The sequence below is a fragment of the Syngnathus floridae genome, chromosome 21, assembly GCF_059516105.1.
Source record: "Syngnathus floridae isolate MCC-2025c chromosome 21, RoL_Sflo_1.0, whole genome shotgun sequence".
Lineage (NCBI taxonomy): Eukaryota > Metazoa > Chordata > Actinopteri > Syngnathiformes > Syngnathidae > Syngnathus > Syngnathus floridae.
Genome location: NC_142433.1, coordinates 6161024 through 6182050, shown reverse-complemented (window position 1 = coordinate 6182050; position 21027 = coordinate 6161024). Strand labels below are relative to the sequence as shown.

The 21027-nt window shown below is 45.5% G+C and overlaps 1 protein-coding gene across 6 annotated transcripts; it reads right to left on the bottom strand.

Moving 5' to 3' along the window:
- Nucleotides 1-388: 388 nt before the first annotated feature.
- Nucleotides 389-20841, bottom strand: atp9b (ATPase phospholipid transporting 9B). Of its 6 annotated transcripts, none has more exons than XR_015854861.1 (30): nt 20712-20841; nt 19741-19914; nt 18195-18345; nt 17583-17696; nt 17319-17427; nt 16848-16906; nt 16642-16693; nt 15979-16073; nt 15780-15860; nt 14815-14890; nt 14236-14312; nt 11970-12130; nt 11743-11885; nt 11191-11303; nt 10893-11117; nt 9560-9721; nt 9390-9482; nt 8813-8896; nt 8578-8748; nt 8412-8510; nt 8111-8345; nt 7975-8039; nt 7747-7902; nt 7180-7244; nt 6887-7053; nt 6247-6450; nt 6100-6132; nt 5571-5795; nt 2066-2176; nt 389-615 (listed from the first exon to the last, which is right to left on the bottom strand). XR_015854861.1 is itself a non-coding variant. In XM_088364653.1 (28 exons), the coding sequence occupies exons 1-28, from the start codon at nt 20792-20794 to the stop codon at nt 5659-5661; spliced, it is 3384 nt and encodes a 1127-aa protein (XP_088220779.1). In that variant the 5' UTR covers nt 20795-20841; the 3' UTR covers nt 5062-5658. The 6 variants fall into 6 exon arrangements, 3 of the variants coding, with proteins under 3 accessions (XP_088220779.1, XP_088220780.1, XP_088220781.1); XR_015854860.1 differs by lacking the exon at nt 389-615 and adding an exon at nt 1099-1529; XM_088364653.1 differs by lacking the exons at nt 389-615; nt 2066-2176 and having other exon boundaries at nt 5062-5795.
- Nucleotides 20842-21027: the final 186 nt, after the last annotated feature.

The window sequence follows — 21027 nt, the reverse complement described above, 5'->3', positions numbered from 1 at the left end:
GCATGCGTGCGCAGGCGCAGCCGCGAGACAGAGAGGCTGGCAGGGAATCCTGGAGGAGTTGAGAGTCTTAAGAACCGGGCCACAACGTCAAATTCAGGAAACAGAAAGATGGCAGCTTCAAAATAGGATCAACGGCAAATAAATGTCGGGATGTGGTAAAAATGGATTTTAGTTAATTTTTATATGGAGGGGGGCGTTTTTAAATCAAATTGGGATTAATTATGGTTCTAAGTTGTCACATGAAAAGTGAAAACTTTTATTTTTTTTAACATGCCATAAAAAAAAAAAAAAAAAGGAAGCACCTCGAGGACTTTTGCAAGTTTTGCAAAGACAAGTAATTGCTTCTTGCGCTTCCTGCCATCAGGAGGCCACTTGAGCCTGCGGGCCCGCCAAACGCATCATTATGGACGCCGCCATTATAAAAATATCAAAGTCTCTTATATACCTCGCGCACCCAGTCATTTGAGACACGCCGAGCACACGCGCAAGCAGGATCCTCCGGGAATGCCGCCCGGGGGACGCTCACTGCGGTCGGCTGCTGGATCCACTTCCACCGGTCGGGACCAGCCGCAAGTGGTTCTAGTGCTCTCGGATGACGACATCCACTCTCGAGCCCTGAAGGTCAGAGAACAAGTTAAAAACACCCCAAAAAAAAAACACCTAGAGGTCTTAAATGGAACAGCGTGAGGTTGCACATCAACATTCCAACCACGTTTTGGACTGTCAAGCTTTGTAGGAGGTCCATCCCTGGAGTGACATTTTGGGTATTTTTCCTTATGTGGTTCTGCTACTTAAGCTTATTAGGCTAACAGCAAAAAGCATAATAAGCTCCAAAAAATGATTGGCCTCGCCATTATCTACCAATCACCCGCATCTCCTCTGATAAAGTCATCAGTCCCTCAAAGGATGTTTGTCATTGACCTCATGGAAAAATATCATTAGGGGTCCGCATGAGGAAGTCAAACATGTGCTGCAATAAACACTGGTGCACTCTTCATAAATAGTCCTGCCACTCTTTAATGACGCAAGAACAACAATGGATGCAAAGAATGAGCCCTCGCGGCTCCATTTTAACCATCAAAATACTTTAACTGAGATTTTCCGAGATGGAATTTGCCAAAGGTCTGGAGTTTGCGCAACATGGCTGACTTCCTGTTCAATTCCAGGCAAGGGTCCTTGAGATTTTTTTTGTGTGTCCTATCACAATAGATCTGTCAAATGTTTGGTGAAAGAGGTGTCAGGGGCTAATTTGTAGAAATTCCTAAAAATATATATGGTTGCTTCAAGCCAAAATGGCCGACTTAGCGATTATTTACAGGCAAGGGTCCTTGAGACTTTTTGGTGCGCCGTCTTATATTTCCACCAAATTTCACATGAAAGACGTTTTAGTTGCTCTTGGATCCCTCAAAAGTTCTTCCACGTCCAAACAGGGTCTTCTTTCTGAACAGTGTTCCCCGTGTGTCGTCCAGCTGTGGCGCGGGTTGGTGGGTTGTCCCTCCACAATAAAATATTTAGCGGGTGGGTTGTCCCTGCACAATAAAACGACAGTCTGGTTTGTCTCTACAGTGGAATGGAACATTAGATGATGTTTTCATGTGTGCAGAAGCTCTGCTGCTGACTCATCAACTGCTTGTCTTGGCAACTATTTAAAAAAAGACTTCATGAATGTGTATTTTATGAATAATAACGGCAGCGTGTCCTTAGGAGACCATCCATGCTCGGTCGTTAAGGTTTCCATTGTCAGAAGTTGGGACGAGCACCGAAAATAAAAAGCCAACTCAGACCCGCTTTTTGGCACCTTGCTTGTTTGGATAATGAGTAAAAGTCTCTTTTACAACAAGCGATGAAATATTCACACTGGAAGAAACAAAAATATAGTACTGACGGGTACCAAAATAAAAATGTTAACCCCTCCGGACTCTTTGGTTGCTTCCGTTTTTGGCTTTGAAGGCAAATGTATGGAAGTTTCCAAGCGTGAGAATCTTTTCTCATTTTCAAGTTTTTTTTCATTTCCAATTTTGCTCTGTGGTGCAATGGACACATGTAGATAGAAAATAATACTCACAGACATTCTTTATCCTCTGTGAAGATCTAATTAGTACTGGGACAAATTATGGCTTCTTCCTTAAATATGCTTTCTACTGCCCCCGGGTGGCCAAGGCAGGAAGAGCACAATCTGTTGGATTGAAGGTAAAAAAAATGGCACAGTTGAAAACTTTACATTCCATGAAATGCCATTTAAACAACACAGCATGAGCATAGCATGTTATTTTTCTGTTTTTTTGTAGGCTGGAAGCTGTTAGAGGCTTTTCCATTCAGTCAAGCAATCAGATTTGAGTGAAGCAAAGATACTAAACATTAACATTAAGGCCCCATAGTATGAGTTAAAAATCTTTATGACAACTCTAATAGTAAATTGAGCCGAGTAAAAGCGGCGTAAATTTTAAAAACGATGTCTGTTTGTGGCCATTTTTGGCAAGCTGTAACTTGGAGTGCTACTGTAGATTACGTGGAAGGAAAAAAAAAAAGCATGTGACTTTAACTTATTATTTTGGGCCACTTTGAAGAGCATAAATTGATTGAAAGAGCAAAAGGAGGCATGTGCCGTTGGGCCTTGGTGGAGGTCACATTTTAGCCACTCTGCCTGTGTTTTTATTTAGCTCGCTGGCTAAACTTCCCTCCCCTTTGCTTCTCGGCTCTCGCTATCCTGCGCTCAGACTTCCTGTCTCCCATCAATGTTCTCCTTTTTTCTCCGGCCGCTATGACGGAATCCCGCGTTTCCTGTTGTGAAGGCCGCTGCTGGGTAACGGCCCAGGCCAGGGAGGAGCCTGGAGGGAGACTTTTTTTTTTTTACTTTTCTTCTCTCTCTTCCACAGGGTACGGCGTGAAGGCTCCAAACCCGACACAGGGCTTCAGTGTCACGGCGGCAGGACCGCAAGCAAATGGTTAGCAGACAACTTTGCTGCTGTGACTCATTCCCATGAAGGACAGTTAGAGGGGGCGGGATGGGGCTCACATTTTGAGGTTTGTCGCTGACTCACAGAACATTGGAACAGACTCCGGTTAGCATAATGGACATCACAGGTCGAAGTTATGAACAAAATGAGCGTTGATGAGGATTTGAAAACATGGAAATGTTCGCCAAAGAGCTGCAGTTTAAACTCCTGAGTCAACAGGGGGCAGTAGAAGAAATGAGAGAATGAGAAAAATAAATAAAGTAAAATCAATAATCGTGAATAATTACTGCAAATACATGAAGTACAATTAAAATATTCAGAGGGCATGACAAAAATATTTACAACAAATATACATTAAAAACAGGTTTGTTCACTTTGTTTTACTTTATACATACAAAATACTTTAGAAATGTACTTAAGAGGTAAGAAAAAAAATGCAGGAATTATCCACTCATTAAATAAAACTAAAAACAAATTTTACATGTACGATTTATGCAATAAGGATAAAATCAATGCCAAAGTTCTAAATATGCACGCACCCTCCCGTAAAATGAGGTCTGGTCTAGTGTGGGCTAAAACGTCGCTTCATGCAGCCTTTGGAGGGAGTATCATTAGCAGTAACTTTATCTTGTATTTTTTTCATCTTCTTGGAATTCATAGCGAGACGATCGCCCAAGACAGACGACATACGCTTATTGGTCGGCGTGGCCGCTTAGCTGCTGCTTAGTAACCAGATAGGATAATAGCATAATGGCAGCTCTCCCTTTTTGGCTAAGAAAAAAAAAAATCATCATCCAAGTGCAGAAAGGAGGATGGGAGGGGAAAAAAAAAAAAAAAATCAACAGATGTTCCATGCATCTGCAGTTGTGCTGTGTCAGTATTTTACATCGCAATTGTGGGCTGCGTGAAACGGAGTGTGGTGTGCGTGTGTGTGTGTCATGGCGGGCTAGCACGAGAAAACTAATGATTTCATATAAAGCCCAAAAATGTGATTTTTTTTTTTTTTTTTAACTCTTCGTGCCACAAAGTCAAATGTCAGCGCAAGCGTTAAAAGCCACCGGACCATCACGTTCATCCGCAAACAACTTCCTCGTCTCTCGGCACAAATTGATAACACATTGCGGCGTTTGCCCCTCGGCTGCTTTGTATTCCATGCTAAGCATTTTTTGTTTTGTTTTGCGTGTGCAGATAGATGCGCAATCTGTAATTACTGCACAGATAGCTTCACGTAAAGCAAATCATTTTTGAGATTCAAAGAGGGAAGCTGGCTGCCTTGCAGGAAAGTCTGGAAATGTTTGTCTGGGACATTTTTCGCACAAGCTAGTGACTATGTGGCATCAGATAGTCAGAAAGTCAACTCCTCAATAAAATAAAAATATCAAAAACACAATGGGAATCACTCTAATACAATTCACAGACTAAAGAAACTAGGAATGTTATTTAAAATGCTTTCAACTGAATTTTTGACAAAATAAATGATTCTTTATCCTCAGTGAAAATGAACTAATATTGCTCTAGCTTATTGACCTTTGGTGACCATCTACTTTGACTACTGTACTGTATTATATTGCCACCTTGTGGCCAAGGAACACAGACTAGATGGAGTGGTTGAATGAATGCATAATAGTGCATGAAACGGTAAAGCATGTTCCAATGAAGAACATTAAAAAAAATATGCAAAAGTATTTTTTGCCCCAAGTGAAATTGAATAATCGCCAGGAATATCCAAAATGTTATCCATTCCGAGCACATTTGGTAATAACGAGATTTTATAGAACATTTCTGCAAAAAAAGTCTGCGGCCGTTAAAACCATTTGGTGTTTGGCTCTATCTAGTGGCCAAATAAAGCCACAGCGAAAAGCTGACATTGGGCAAAAGGTTTGCCATATTTTATCCCTACCTATGAAAGTGATTGTTTTTAGGCCCAAAGAGGTAATGTCGTGTGTGAGGGCAGTCTGTAAATCTCCACATTTGATATGAGTACTTTTTTCCCCCCTTAAAATTATATTCCAGTTTAAAATTGTGTATCAAATATTTGGAGTTTTCCTCCATCCAGTGGCCAAATGATGACACTGCAGGGAGAACTTCAAAAACCAGCAATCTATTAAATCTTTCAATTTTATTGGATCTTGAATGGAAAAAGAATAGCTTAATTAGCAGCGACATGGTTTCAACTTGCAGTGTGGGACATAAAAGCACAACATGCGCAACATTTTAACACGACACAGGAATGCACTTTAGGGAAAGTTTTTAAAAAAAAAAAAAACGCCAACCACATTCTGTTCGACTTTTTTTTCCCCCCTGAACACCTGAAAAACGATATGTGCGATCAGAGATGCAAACAAAGATGCCGTGAATGATAAAACTCATTCCGGACAACCCTGATTGCACTTTTGAGTAAAAACACTTACAAAGATGTATATAAAAAGCATTTAAAAAATGACACTTGAGGAGCTTTGGATCAAAGTGCGTACTTCCTCTGGTGGCCATTTCGGTGTGTGACGAGTTCCTTTTTTAACTTTTTGTGCTCGCTTTGTTCAAGTAATCCCAAAAAGTCTGAGATGTCAATCAAAAAAAGGAAAAAGTGTCTGATTGCTCCAGTGGATCACTGACCTCCACATCCAGCGGCGAGGAGTTGCGTCGGTTTAAAAGAAGAAAAAAAAAAGTGCATGAAAATGATGAGCTGTTGTTCTCGTGAGTCTCAGGAGGCCAGTTTAGAGTAGCTAGACGGGGAGAATTTTCGCTTGAGGTACTTGATGATGTAGAGCGGCAGGCAGCTGACCAGCGTGATGGATGACACCTTCCACAAGAAAGGCCACGTGGTGATGAAGTGCAAGTCTGACAAAATACACACAATTAAAATTAAGATTGATCCAAATAGTGCACCTTAATGAATTTTGTGTCCTGTGCGTATTTGTTGCATTCATTCATCTTCCGAACAATTCATTTTTATAAATAAACATTTGGAACAATGTATACCACGCGCGTCTTTTTCTGGTCATTAAATTGCACACACACGACATCCAGTAGGCTCCTTGGTGAAGGTCAAACAAAACAACAGGATGGATGGGAGAGCAAACGGGATGCTCGCAAGGCAACTGAAAGAATGGCGTGCACATGGGACAGACTGGGGATGACCTACCAAGAAAAGCTCCAAAGGACACCCTGCCTATGCCTGAGAGCCACACGCAAGCCAGAGAAAAGCAGGACGTCAAAATTAGGCCACCAACAGGACACACACAGATAGACGCACGTATATCGCGGACACGTCACCTAGTGCATCTCTCACCAAAGTACTCGTTGAGGAAGGCGAGCGAGGCCAGGTAGCAGCCCAGGCTGAGGAACTCGGCCAGCACCATGAGCCAGTGCCACGTGCGCACCGTCAGCGCCACCATCAGCAGCTCAGTCAGGATGAGCGCCGTGAACGAGATGGCCACCACGTGCACAAACTCCGACTCGAACAGCACCAGCGCCCCGTACATCAGGATGCCCCCTGGTGGTGAGAGGAGGGAAATGTAGAGAGATTTTTTTTTATACACTAAAAAGTAAATAAAGACAAAAGGCCTTCCCTGATTACATAATTGGCTTTGCAGGCAGCACATTCCAGCTAGTCAACCTCCGTTGAAATTGCCTTCATATGTACCCTCCACGATCTTATATCATCTTCAAATCCAGCCTCCCTCCCTCCTGCTCACCAGCGGCCTTTAATTAAAAAAGGCCGTGCTGTCAGGAAGTCATGCCTGAGCACAAGCGCGGCGGACCTTTCCCACTGGCTGCACGGCTTAGCCATTACACAACGATCCTTTTACACGCATTGTACAAGCGGAGGGCGGCTGGAAACTTAAGACACTGAGAAACAGATTGTCTGACGGCCAAGGAGGGAGCGGAGGTGGTGGGTGGGGGACTGCACTTTTCTAATTTCATGTTACCTTGATACACGCTGACCAAAACCCAGATCAGGAAGGTCTTGAAGGAAAGCGAGCGGCCCTTGGTCAAGTCCTTGTACAGCTCCGGGTAGAGCAGCGCCATCTCCGGCTTCACGTCCTCGTCCAGGACCAGCGAGAACACCGGGAACATGGTGTAGATGGTGGCATAACTGAAGTTCAAAGGTCAAAAAGTGGGGCTTTAGAGCAGCAGTTTTAGAATTACTGTTGACGTGTGCGCGTGACAAAAGGCGCTCAGGTTATAAACATGCCTGTAAAAATGGAAAAAAGAGACATACCCAACCATGAGGAATCCTTGGTACAAGGGAACGGAAGCAAAGTAGAATATGGACGAGAAGACTGCCTGATCAGCAAGAAAACAGTCAAATGAGTAAGTTTGTGAAGACTTAGGACGAAAACCATCTTCCACCGCTTATCCGCTGATCTGTCATATTCAAGGTCAGACTGCAATTAGCGAGGTTCTTTTTTTCAGATTTTTGATTTTGAGTTTCAAATTAAGTTCATTTTAATTCGTTTTTAGCGCAGGCTCGTTAAATTTTATTAGTATTTGTTTTTTCAAAAATGCATTATTTTGAGTTTATTAGTTTTAGTATGAGTTTTAGTTTTTTTCATTTTTTTTAAATACATTGATTATTTGTCAAGTAAATCATACAAAAAAAGTCAAATATTGTGTAATGAAGTGACATTAATTATAATTCTGGAACAACTGACCTTGGTTCTTCTGTAGCTACGAATGTACACCAACACCCAAGTGAATACATTTAACGTGATTGCAGAGTTGCAAGCCGACAGATTCAGATTGAGACGTGGTCTTTGACAGTCGTACTTGAAAAGCGGCAGAGTACCTGCATGGCGGAGATGATCATCCCACGGTGCATGACGAACTGGCCCAGGGCCGCTGAGCGCTTGTAGCTGTTCCTGCCGTGCACCATGAGGAGGCGGCCGATGTGCTTGAACTGCGTGATGGAGAAATCGGCCGCCAGCGACGCCTGCTTGCCTTCCTGATGGAATCACAAAATGATGTGCCCACCAAAAACAAAAAAAAAAGCTGCCGATTCCTGAGTGACATTTACCTTTCCTTCGATTCCAATCCCGCAGTCGGCAGCTTGGATCATGCTTACGTCATTACCACCGTCACCTGAGAGCAAACAGATGGAGAACATTAAGCGACAAGGACCTTCACGGTGGCGTTTGTGCAAGGCGGCTGACCGATGGCGCAGGTTCTGTTGGCGGTGTGCTGCTGGAGCAGCGTGACGATCTGGGCCTTCTGCGTGGGTGAGCAGCGGCAGCACACCACGGCGGGGCACTGGCACGCCAGCTCTACAAACTCGTGCTCGTAGTAGCGCAAGCACACCTCCAGGGAGTCGCCCGAGATGACCAGCGCGCAGTCGTGCTTCCTGCGGAAGGCGTTCAGCTCCAGGTGGGCCTCCCCTCGGTTGGTCACCTTAATGCAAACACAGGTGAGGGTTTGTTTACTTTGTGCCCCCCCCCCAAAAAAAAAAAAATCTACCGGTCGGAAAACATGGATGTCCTGGTTTCTGGAGACCAAATGAGAGCTTTTGGCGATGCATGTGGCCGTTTCAAGCTTATCCCCAGTCAACATCCAGATCTAAACAAAACAAAAAAAAAAAGTGATACTTTATATTCCTTTTCATTTTTGGATCTCTCGGGCCCACCTTGATGCCGGCGTTCCTGAGCAGCTCCAGCGTGGGCCTAACGTCACTCTGCAGCTGGTCCTCCACGCCGGTCAGGCAGAGGAGCTCCAGCTCCCTCTCCAAGCTCTCCACCACCGCCGCCACTTTCAGGGTCCTGTCGTGGATGCTCAGCTTGGCCTGGTTGTAGCGGCTCTGCCAGGGGAAGTGGGCCCGGGTCAGCTTACGAACCGATCGGAAAGGCACGGCGAACTTGTACCTCAAAGTCCTGGTACTGCTCCTCGGACAGCGACTTCTTGGCCACCACCAACGTTCTCAGACCTTCTCTGGCCATGTTGCCACACTGACGGGAACCAACCAACAATGTTGACCAATTAAATTTTTTTGTTATTAGATGAGCAATAGAATTCAAATTGACAGGAGTTGAATTAGTCTGTGAATCGGGGAGAGTCTTCTCCCGCCTGGGGCAGAGGGCCATAAAACAAAAGGAGACGGATGGCGTTTCATTTTAGGATACGAGGGCTTGATTGGTTTATTGACGAGTGGGCCCGACGGGGCATCGTTAGCAAATGATGTTTGCGAATATGACATATTGTAATTACTATCTGGGTCACTAATTAAATCAAAAGCTGCCCCCGGTGCTAAATGACTCAATACTGCCAATATGATTATTATGAACATAGACGCGGACTGTTGATCTCTCAATGAACGTCCTGATTAGCAGAGGATATCGACAATGGGTTGGAAATAGCACGGGGAAAAAAAAAATCATGTGCTGTTGATGCCATTTTTATGCACTCTTGGGGTGTGAGATGTTGATTGCTCCGATTAGGTACCTCTTCTTCCAACCAGTCGTTGTACTGGACGATGTTCGCCATGGCCACATCGGCGCCCTTCATGTAGAACGTGATGTCACCTGTCGACTCCTCCTGGGTGATCAATGGAAAATAGTGAATGAAACTATTACCGGGAAAAAACATTTGGGGAATGGAAACAAGCGGCTGACCCTGACGATGATGCCCATGCGCTTGCTCTCGGAGGTGAAGGGGAAGATCTGCAGGATGTTGAAGGACAGTATCTGCCCGGCGGGGGTCTTGAGCTGCAGGGATGCCAGGTCTCGGTTGACAAGGGTGAGGCCCACGCTCTCCGTCCACTGCACTAGCGCCACCTGTGCCCACACAGACACAGTTTCATTAGCTTGTTTCGGACAAGTTGCTGTGAGACTAACACTTGTCAAATAGCGACTCCACTGTTTGCTGAGACATCAGAGCATTATGGGATGTCCATCCTATCTCATTGCGCGGCAGATAAGCGCTTTCCTGCCCCCTCCCTTCCTCCATCTTCCCTCGGCAGGAACTGCGAGCCCCCACCGAAGCCCTCCGGCGAGTGAGAGAGCGTTCAGCTGCACACGACAACTCTCAATGGCTTCATTTTCAATTTTGCTCACTCAAAGGTTGTTATTATACTCTGACCTACAAATTGGGACTTCCTGTTAATACCCAGTCATCCATCCCTCCCTTCTAAACACACACACACACACACACACAGACACACACACACACACAGCTACTCTCCCCTGAACCCTTCGAGCTGCCTTTTTGACGCAACACATGTGAATGATTATCCAGTGTGTCCATCCATAGCTCACACAACACACCCGCAAAGTTATTCAGTGTAATTGAGGACGCTTTGCATCTAATCTGATTTAAATGCTTATATTAGAGTAACGGTTCTCAAATCTTTTGGCTTCAGGCAATTCTTTTCTGAATTCGAGTTTTGATTTTCATGAGAGAAAAAAAAAAAAAGCCCACAGTGTTAGTGTGGGCAGGACAGATCATTAAAGGCGATGCTGCGTTCAATGACTGAGGTGAAAGAAAGTACAAAATAAAAAAAAATAAAAACCAAGGGAGTGACAGAACAAAAGGGCGAGGGGGGCCTCTTGTCACCTCAGAGAGTAAATTAAATATTGATCAAGCTAAGCGAGCGGATGGATTTGGGACGCAGTGGTAGTGGGTGAGGGGATGTAAATAAAAACATACATCAGACGGGACAAGAGACCAGATTTAGCTCCACTTCCAACTGTTTTCGGTTTGCTCAACTTTGCAATTACCTCCAACATCTGGGAAAATTATTGATTTTCTCATGGCGATTTCTTTTTCAAAATTCATTATCTGATTTTGTAGTTCATAAGCATAAAATCAGACAGCACTCCACGACGACTTTGCTTTGGGATCATAAGTTCTCAGGAGGACGCATAGAGACTTTTAAATAGCTTTGGAAGCTTCCAACCTCTCACGAGACAAAGAGGCGTTATTTAGTTGAACAATGTTTTTTTTTACCTCATCGGGACTGGAGGCCTGATACGTGCGGTTGTCGTCACTGAAGTCCTGCTCGGCCTCTGCCGCTTCGGTCTCGCCGCACGCCTCGTAGACAGGCGTGACGTTGTGGCACAGGGCGATGGCCTTCACCGCCTCGTGGATGCGGCTGCTGACGCTCTTGCGGACTTTGGGGCCCGGCGTCTGGGATTTCTGGGACGCCGTGGCCGAGCCGCCGCTGGAGGAGCCCTGACGGGAAATGACAGACATCCTTTAAACATAACGCTCACATTATTTTTTTTTGCGCTCTGGATAAACTAACCTGAGCATAGGACTGGATAATATGGCTCTGGATCTCATCCATGGTGTCGGTACCGTAGGACACGGTCCCCAGGTGCAGCCTCTTAAAGATCATCTCATTTTGGGTCAGAGTGCCTGTGGGTCACATAGATTGAAGGAAAATTTAAAAAAACAAAACAAAGAAAACCCCAGTTTTCCACCTCTACATTTCAGGATGATTATCGGAATAAATGTTTTGGGACACATTCCATCTGCAGCAGGTGGAATGTGCTGAGGCTTGGACCTGAAACCTCATCAGAGTGATCACAATATATCACATGACCCACATCCGGCCCTAATCTCATTGCCAATACAGATACAACCAATGTGAGCAAAAACGACTGTCGTTTTAATGGATGCCGCCGCCAGATCGTACCACGAGGTGGAAGCGATTCCCGCCGATTGATTATTCCTCATTCTATTAACCGTCAACCTGGATAAATAGGCACTAAAGGCAAATCCATCCCGACCTTGAAAAGAAAAGGGCTGCGGGATTTTATCACCCTGAGGGCACAGAAAAGCTGGCCTCGCTTGCCTGTTTTGTCCGTCAGGAGGTAGACTAGCCGGCCCAGTTCTTCCGGGATGGTGCTAGTCCTCACCACCGTGCCGGGGATGTTCTCGTCCTTCATGATCATCCAGCCATAAGCCGCCTTGCCCATGTCCAGGTTCACTCGCAGGCTGCGTCAATGAAGCAGCTCGTGAAAACCATTTCAAGAGTGAATTTATTTAAAAAAAAAAAAAAAAAACGGTTCTCCGAGGTACCTGATGGGGATGATGTAGGAGAAGAGCACAACAAAGCGGAAGAGGTTGCGGAGCCACAGACCTACAAAGCTGTGCACAGCTTCCATGACGATGGACAGAACCAATTGGGCAAAGAACAGGGCCTTGGTGAGTCGGTTCAGTTCCAGGTCCAGAAGGCCCACCTGCAGACAGAAGTGGGGAAAAAAAAGGAAAAGGGCAATATAATTAGAAATTTGTATTCATGTACTTTTTTAGGAGATTGGAAATAATTTTAAGTCGTCTTCTTAATACGTCTTTCTGTATTATTACCAAACAAAAACCAATGAAAGACATTCTTTGCTTCTGGCTTTTGTTATGCAAAACGCGTATATGACATAAACGAGGTTATTGCTGGCTTTTTTTTTTTTTTTTTTTTTTAACGACACTACATTGTCCCCTTTGAATGCGACCAGGGGTCAAAGGAGTTCCCATATTGAGATGGCTCTGGGGAAAAAAGGGACAAAAAAAGGGAGGAGGGGGGTGAGGAGTAGCGGGGGTCAAAGTTGTCTTTTATTTTTCAAGTGCGTCTCACAGCCAATGGAGCATGTGGGAAAAAGATGTCAAAGAAAGAAGCTGCCCGGCCCATTTTTGGCAGCGGGTATGGAGGGCTTTCATGTGACGCAGTGCACTGACAAAAAAAAAACAACAAAACCCCAACATAACATTTCCCCGCGCTCGAGGAGCTGCGATGAATAGGAAGCAGGCAGGGAGTACGAGGAAAATTCCTCCACTGCTAGCAGACCCCCAGCAAGCACATTTCCCCCGAGGATGGGACTGACCCGAACCAGCCCGAGAGAGTAGTGCGACTGATTTATTGGGCCGCGTTAAAACTCCAAGGAGCCCGGCGCGGGGTGGGCGGGAGCCCCGGCGACAAGGTTCATGCTTGAGCTATTGAGAAAAATAGAAAAGGTGGTGGTGGGAAGGGGGGGCGGGGGGGGCACGGTGGGATTAAAATGAAGAAAAATTAAGAGCGAGCACACAGCTGAAAAGCAAAAAGGATCCCCTTTAGGCAGAACAATGGCCGCTCTACGTTCTGTAGGCCCGGACGGGGGATCGGATGAAGTCATTATACAGCCGGTCGAGGCGGGTTCGGGGTGGGAGGGAGGGAAAGGGCTCAATTACCTCAACCTTAAAGATGTGATCAGTGAATAAAAGAACATATTTCACTCCAGTCGTCCCCCACGCTATTAAAAGAGGAATGATTTGTTGTAGCGCTCCGTAAACGTGCGTGTGAAATTGGAGCTGCGATTTATTTGTGGCGGGAAGTAACAGACTATAAATGCTTTTTACTTGTCGCTAAATTTGAACACAGGCATCTGTAGTTTGGGCTTTTTAGAATCGTTATTAAAATACTTTTGCCACCTCTGCACGTGATTTTATCTTTGTTGTCTGGTGCAAGTGCTCTCAAGCTGTTTGGTCAGGATGCAGCTTATTGCTTTTAGCGTGAGATTTAACGGACATTGATTTCTTAGCTTGTTCCAATGACAGTTTGAGAGGTTTTTTTTTTTTTTTTAACAATGACGGTGTTCCGAAAGGCTGCGTCGGACGATCAGACACAAAGAGACAATCCTTATTCGGCTTCCTGTCAGGCAGATCCTTGTCCCGCCTCGATTATATGAGGCCAAAAACGTTGTCGTGCGCGACTATCGACTTTGACGCCTCGCAATCTCCGCTCGCCGCATGGGCACTTGTGACATCATCCCCTTGATATATTGAATTTCTCTCAGACTGCAGCAGGCTTGAGCTAATGCTACACTGGATCTTGGTCCAAGAGAACATAAACGCCATATTAGAAAAATATTTTTTAAAGAATAAAATAAAATTGAAAATTTCTTTAATTTTTTTTTTTTGTTTGTTTGTTTTTAAAAACGAGCCTTCTTGCTAGAATTACACCGGCAGACATTTTGATCCACTTTGGAAAATATGTCGTCACTTGAACAACGTTGTGCAAACACTTTTTTTTTTTTTCCAAATCATAAACGCAACAGCCGAAAACTCAATCAGCCGACCCTCGGAATCATTTTCATCAATCTCTATGAACAAAACACTCGATGAAGGGATTTTGCCGGATTAACTCCTCGCCAGAAAAAGTCATTTAAATCCTCCCCTTAGTTAATTTCCCTTTTGGGTAATTAGCCAACGGCAATGACCTTTTCCCCACTGACGAGAGATTGTCATTGAACACAATATTGTGTTGATCTGGAAAGATTAGTCAAAATGAATTTGGCAAAAGTAGAAGAACCTCCACCTTGTTTTTGGCGTGGGACGTGTTGAGCACGCTGCGGGTCTCCTTGCCGGTGTAGATCACCACCCCGATCACGGTGCCTGCCAAACAAACAAACAAACAAACAAACAAACAAGACGAGTCATGGCGCTCATTAGCTACCCCCCCCCCCCCCCAAACACGTTTTAGCAATATCAACGGCATGACGGCCGAGGCAATAAGACCGCCGAGAAGCGTCGGTGTGTCTCGTTGTCACTCAAGTCGGGTGTTTAATACATCCCGGGAGCGCTCACGAGACCCAAATCGATAAGCTGCTATCTTGACTGGCCAATTCATTAAGGTGGCCTTAGAACAAAGCACCAAAGACTCGTTCATATAAGATGAGCCGGCGCAAGTTTAATGTGAGAACTTAAAAGGGCCAAGATAAAATCTAAAGTATTTGAAAGAGAGGATCTTTCTCAACATTGTGTTTTATCTTCTGGTCAAGGTCAGGACATTCGAGAGTTGGGGCGGGGGAGGTCGTTTGGTCACCACAAATCAATGGCCAGCGAGGGAGTCGCAAACACTCTCGGGAGACACCAGGGACGGACAACGATTGCTCACCCGACGCTACAACCGTGCTGGCCCACAGCGTATTTTCGATGCTCAGGCTCTCGTGGACCTGGGGGTCGGCGTCCTCCTATGAACGGAAGAAGAAAATTGAGATAAGACTTCTAATTTCCAGTGAGCAGCTGACAGTCATACAGTAGCTCTTTTTAATCAATACAGGGATTCTTTTAAATGAAACAAAAAAAAAGAAAATACAGCAAGGTCACGTCGGTGAGATTTCACGGCACAGGAGAATAAGGCCCCCGTGTGTGTGTGTTGGGGGGTCTCTCTGGTTTCACCGCTGCCCTCTTAAATAAAGCCAAACGCAGGCAAACGGTCTGGCCCGGAGTGGTGAGTGCGGGCTCCGCTTTCATCTCAAATGGCTGTCCTGATATAATAATTATGACACCCAAGCAGCCACATCCTGTCAATCCTCACAAAGCGGTGAAGTGCATGAAAAATAAATGTCGGGGCGGCCCGACGCTTGACCGCTCTGACATTGTCATCGCGTCAAGGAGGAGGCGGGGGGGGGGGGCTCATAAATAGGTAAGTTCATTTTCTGTGGGAACCCAATTTCTTCCCCCCCCACCCTCCACCCCCACACACCACCATCGCCAGCTTCCCCTTCCATCCTGCTCTGACTCAAAGCACACGATATGCAAAGGAAGGCCACGAAGGATGAATGAGTGGAGGAAGTGCTCGCTCACTAAGCCTGCCTGGTGTGTGGCCAAGAGTGAAGACAGACCACAAAGGCCACCTTTGTCGTGCCGCTCTCCTCTCTGTGGGGGCTGTGCTAATCTGCTATTAATAAAAAAAAAACTAAAAAAAAATGAAGCAACAAGCAAGCTAGACAGGATAGATGGGAGCTCGCTAGCTAGCGGCAGGCCCTGCGTGTGATGTAAGACAGACGCGAAGACAAGATGTCCTTTGTTGATGCTTTGTCAACTATTTGGTGAGGATCGGAAAGAAAACAAGTGTACCCGTGTGAAGTTGCCCTCAAAACTGTGGATGTCCAGCTGAGGCTTCTGGGCGTAGACGAAGGCGTTGATGGAGAAGAGGTCCTGAGGAACCATAGACATAATTGGAAATAAACCAAACCATTATTCATTACCAATTATTTGACCACAGCAGCTTCTACAAACACTGAAGGCCCAGTTTAGCTTTGAACCCAAAATCTACCCCCACTGCCGGAAGCCGCTGCGTGCATCCTACGGCCACTTTCAGCTTCCAGTCTGTCTCGCCGTCCAGCTGGTCCGTCCTGATGAAGCACGCCCCTGAATCAGATGACAAAATACATCGGTGAGATTTGCGGTTTGCTTTTCTCCCTGTGCTGCTGCACCGTGTGTGTGTGTTCAAAGAGCAGGTTGAAGACGATATTAATTTCCATTTGCTGGTTTTATGATAGCAAGCTTTTCTTAGAGGAAATTAAATGCTTTTGGTGTTTGACACAACAAGAGCATGATAAAAAAAAAATGTTATGGTGTGCTGGTCTTCAACCAGCTCCTGTGTTTTCCCTCCGTGCAAATAAAGACGCTAATAAACAGATCGGACGGGCAGCCGGCGTAAAATGTTGACCTGCATCGATCTTGGGCAATATTACGTGTGAAAGTGATGGATGCGGGCCACTCTCTGACAGGCAGGCTAGAGGGCGGCTGTAAAGCGTCCCCCAGAGGCTGAGCTGTGATGGAGAGCGCCGGGATGATTCACACTTGCCGGCGGGACGGCGTGCCAAAGACAAATATGTGCTTATGCGCCGTGCGTGTTCAAGACATAAAGACGTCAACAAGCGCCCGGACGAGCGTGTTGCTTAACAGATTGAAGGCAGACGTCATTTGCGCTCACCGTTCTTTTCAGACGTCCTCATGAAGATCATGTCTGCGGGAATCCTTTGGTTCTAGGAAGAAAAGGAAAGGTGGAGAGTTACCCATTGCGGTTGCTGAGGTCATTTGAATCTTGCTGAATTATTAAACAAGGTCTTGACTTGGATGGTGAAAACTAGTTGCAAAAGAAGAACTTCATTCCATTTACAATGACTTTCTTTCAATCACCTTCTCCACAATAATCAGGTCGCCCACTTGGATGTCTGAGCTCTTCACCTGGATTTTACCTGCAGGAGAAAATAAAAAGAAAAAATTAGAAAAAAACACGTCAACAACAGCACTTTAAATAGACACGTGCTATTGATTTGCGACAATTCTCTCATCTTCTTGCGTCACCTTGCAAAAGATTAATTCTCGTTATCGTGATGACGTAACCGCCTTTGGTTGTCTCATAACTCTCATATTTATCGCCTCCTTTGCAAAGTATCATACTGCCCGGCTTAAGAGGTGTGACAACACGACTGCAAGAATATCGCACAAGGGGGTCGGGGGAGAAGATCCTAAGCGGCATTTAAGGGGGGAAAAAAAATCTCTGCAATTACAGCCAGGGGACGACTCATGTTACGGGGGTGATTGCATTGGTTGATAGCGGGGCGTATCGACTATCGGCGTGTCAGCAAACAGTCGCAGCCGGCTCACCGCGCAGCGTCAGCTTGGTGTACAGCTGCGAGTTCATCTCCTTGTCCCGCCGATGGCGCCGCACCTCGTCCACCGCCTCACGCACCATGGTGACCGCCAGCACGAAGCCCTGCGACAAACCAGACATCTGAATGATGACGCAAATAGGAACCGGGTTTGATTATTAATTCATAAATGTTCGCGTGAGGTGCAGGTGCCTGAACGCTTCAGAATGACAGACCCTGTCACCCAGTTTTTATTTGTGAGCGTGCGAGAAGACTTTACCAGAGGCGCCCAGTACGTGTACAGGTATCCGATCTTCAGCGAGGGCACAAACTGCGAGCAGGCCACCACCAGGAAGTAGAGATTGAGGAAAAACTTGAACTGCTGGTAGAGAACCTGAGGGCCAAGACGACACATCATCAGAATACGACAGCAACTCGCCTAAACTTTACGAGACATCACACAAAGCTCTTGGGTCACTTTGAATAATGCTTGTAATAATGAGAGCGCGGCGTCCGGCCGGATCGATAGGAGCTTAATGAACCCCCCGTGACCTTTAGGGTGGCGGGGGGAGTGCAGGCTAAACTCAATTTGCAAGTGATTAATAATTCAAGGTGCAGGGAGCAGAACGGCGCATTTGTTCTGAATATGGACGTCTCCAATGGACAGGTGACATTTTATGGTGGGGGAGTGAGTGAGTCTCTTAATTACGCAGCCGTTTGAGTTTTAATACGTAAGCTTGACTGTCGTCCCCTTGTGTGGAACGCTCAATGACAAGACGCTAAGTAGCATTGAAATATGCAGGGACGTCTTCACTTTAGAATATTTTCAAAAATAGAATGCAATATTCACTTTTTTAGCAATTTAAAATGATTGCGCAATTGAAGCCATTACCCCTGGCACAAAGGTGAAGATGTTGTACTTCTGGTTGTGGATGGAGTTTTTGGGAAACTTCTCCTCGCACTTCTCCGGATGGCCAAGCCACACGGTGCGGGCTTTCAGTTCCTTCTTCCTCCGGCACATTCGGACCAGGCAATCGCAGCAGCTGGGGATGACAAAATATGATAAATGAAGTCTTTCTAGTTTCCACGTGAGGAGCATTTGATGCAGTGAGGTGAAAAGGTTAGCGTTTACGCCGGGGGGGGGGTGGGGGGGGGCAAACGTTCACAGTTCAATTTGCGAGCCGAGGCCCGGGCAGACAAATACACACTGTGTGCTTTGTAGCATCTTCAGACACACTTTGTGCCCTTGTTTGCTGTTTGCGGAGCATTGCTAACATGCGGGCATGTCACCAGATTGATTTATTGCAGCGAGGCAAACAAAAAGGGAAGTTTGACTTCCTACGCATCCACCTGCTAATGACGACATTGCGGCGTATCTGGAGCATGAAATACAAAAGTTGTGCCACCGCGTGACCCATAAAAAAAAAAAAAAAAATTCAAGTCATATTTTTGAAATTCATTTGTTCAACTTCAATCTTAATATCAAAATAAGTTCTCTCTGGAGAGGGACCTTGCAGCCAAAAAGTTTTCGAACCCCTAACACAAAGTAGCGACAGTTTCATCTGACCTCGATGTACATCGTCATGGTGACTGACTTGGCTTTTCCACCTTTTAAGCAACAACAAAAAAAAAATAATTCAAATCGACTTTGGCGTTGACAACTTTTTGACTGTGTTTGCGTTGGTGGCGATGCTCCGCCTCGGTGCGCTTGGTGTCCAGATTCATACGCCAGATTATTTGAGCAAATGAAGGCTATTTAAATAACGGCGGCTTAGTGGGCTCGTGAATTATTTGCTTTTTATAATCCCGAGCGGTGCACATACAAAATTACTGGAAAGCATCAAACTGGTCAGCTGTGAAAAATCCAATTTGTTCATTAGCGAGGGGTTGCGCAGGAGCAGGGAGGGGGGTTGGGGGTGTATCGATTCGGCAGGAGACGCACCCCCGGCAACTAACGCCAAGCGCTCTTTCTTGTTTCGGCGTCAAAAGCTTCCTTAGGGGATCAAAAGCTGCCAAATGCACGTCGGGCGGCAAAACGGTGACCTCGATGGTGACTTTGCGCTTCACGCACAGCTACCGATGCGTTGGAAATCCAAACTGGCACTCTCATGTACACACACCTTTGATGCCAAGCTTAACGTGTACAGAATGACAGAAAAAAATCCATAAATGTGTTTGGTGCTAAACAGAGGACGTAGAAGCCCAAACGGGATGAAAAATGCGTCATAAATAAACAAAAATAATGACAGTTGAGGTAATGAAAGATATGAATACAGAATGTATTGACATAAATTCAGGCTTGACGACTTGGGTGGTGTCAAAAGTCAAAAAAGAAGACAACAGGGGGATTTCGAGTCACGTCACACTATGATCAAACATCACCAGAAAACAAGAGGAAATGATAACTGTAAAATTAAGGGAAGACTTGTGAGGCAAACCTCGACCAGAGAACTTTCCAGCCACCGAGGAGGAACCAGCCAAGTCCTCGCCGTCTGTGGTTAACCCGGGCCCGCGGCAGTGTTTGGTAGTCGTTTTCGTCGTTCTCGAAGGCCTCGTCGGACATCATCAGGGGCATCTCATCCAGGCTGGACGGCTCATCGTCCACTGACAATCTGCCGAGATGAAAAATGCACTCGAGGGATCTCAGATGGAAGTCCAAGTCATCAGTGGCACCCACCGTTTGCTTTGGAGCTCAAGTCAACACGCTTGAGTGTACTTAAGAAACTTGTTATGCAAATATCGGGAATAGACGTACGGAAGTAACATGAAATACTTGAGCTAGGGTCTTAACAATGAGACAATGCAGTGTGAATATGAATTTAATATTTTATGTCAAGATGACAGTACAGTTGGGGGCCACCATTTTCAAAAGCCACTAACATTGTGGTATTTTTACTATTCAGGCTAGTGGTAAAATTCACTATTAAACATCGGAAGTGTTTGGCGTAATACTATCAAACTCCATATTCTCTGTTGGGATCTCGTTGATTTAGTAATCAACTCATTTTCGGGCAAAGATTTACCAAACAAATGATTTTCCACCGATGCTCATAGTGACGCAAAAGTTATTGTCGGTCACGTGACATGGCACAGCTGACACAACAGGATGATTAAGCGCAGCGAGGGGTTCAATTCTGACTTTAAGGAAAATAATGTTTAAATTATCAAAAATAAACAGATGACGGACTTTCATCGAAGCTTCCTGGCTTTCACCTGCCACACAAAAACAAAACCGGGCGGAAGTCGACAAGAGCGGAGATGCTATTGTAGCCCCACAAGCTAACAGTCTCGCGACAGTAAACACACGCATAAACACACGCCAAGCTGACGCCATAACAAAAACCTGAACATTGTAACGTATCATCTTGTCGCTCGGCGGCGGAAGTGACAGCAAAAAAAGCCCAGATACCTCGAATGTCGGACGGAATGGTAGTAGTAGTGGTTTCTCCGCAAGCTCTTCCGTATCGGATCTAACGGGATGCTGTCAGCCATGTTGACCAAGCGATGATGTCATCCAGCCGAGGGCGGGGTTTATGTCGCCTTCACAAACTCGTGTGGATTTCAAGACATATTTCTCTTTTCTCTCTAAGATGTTACAATTGAGGGTGAAATGGTAATGCAATTAAGATCAAAATAATAATAAAAATAATAATTCATTTGGGTGGATTTGGGGATATTGGTAGATTAGAGGAACAAAATGATTGTTAAAATCTCTGAGGTTTGTG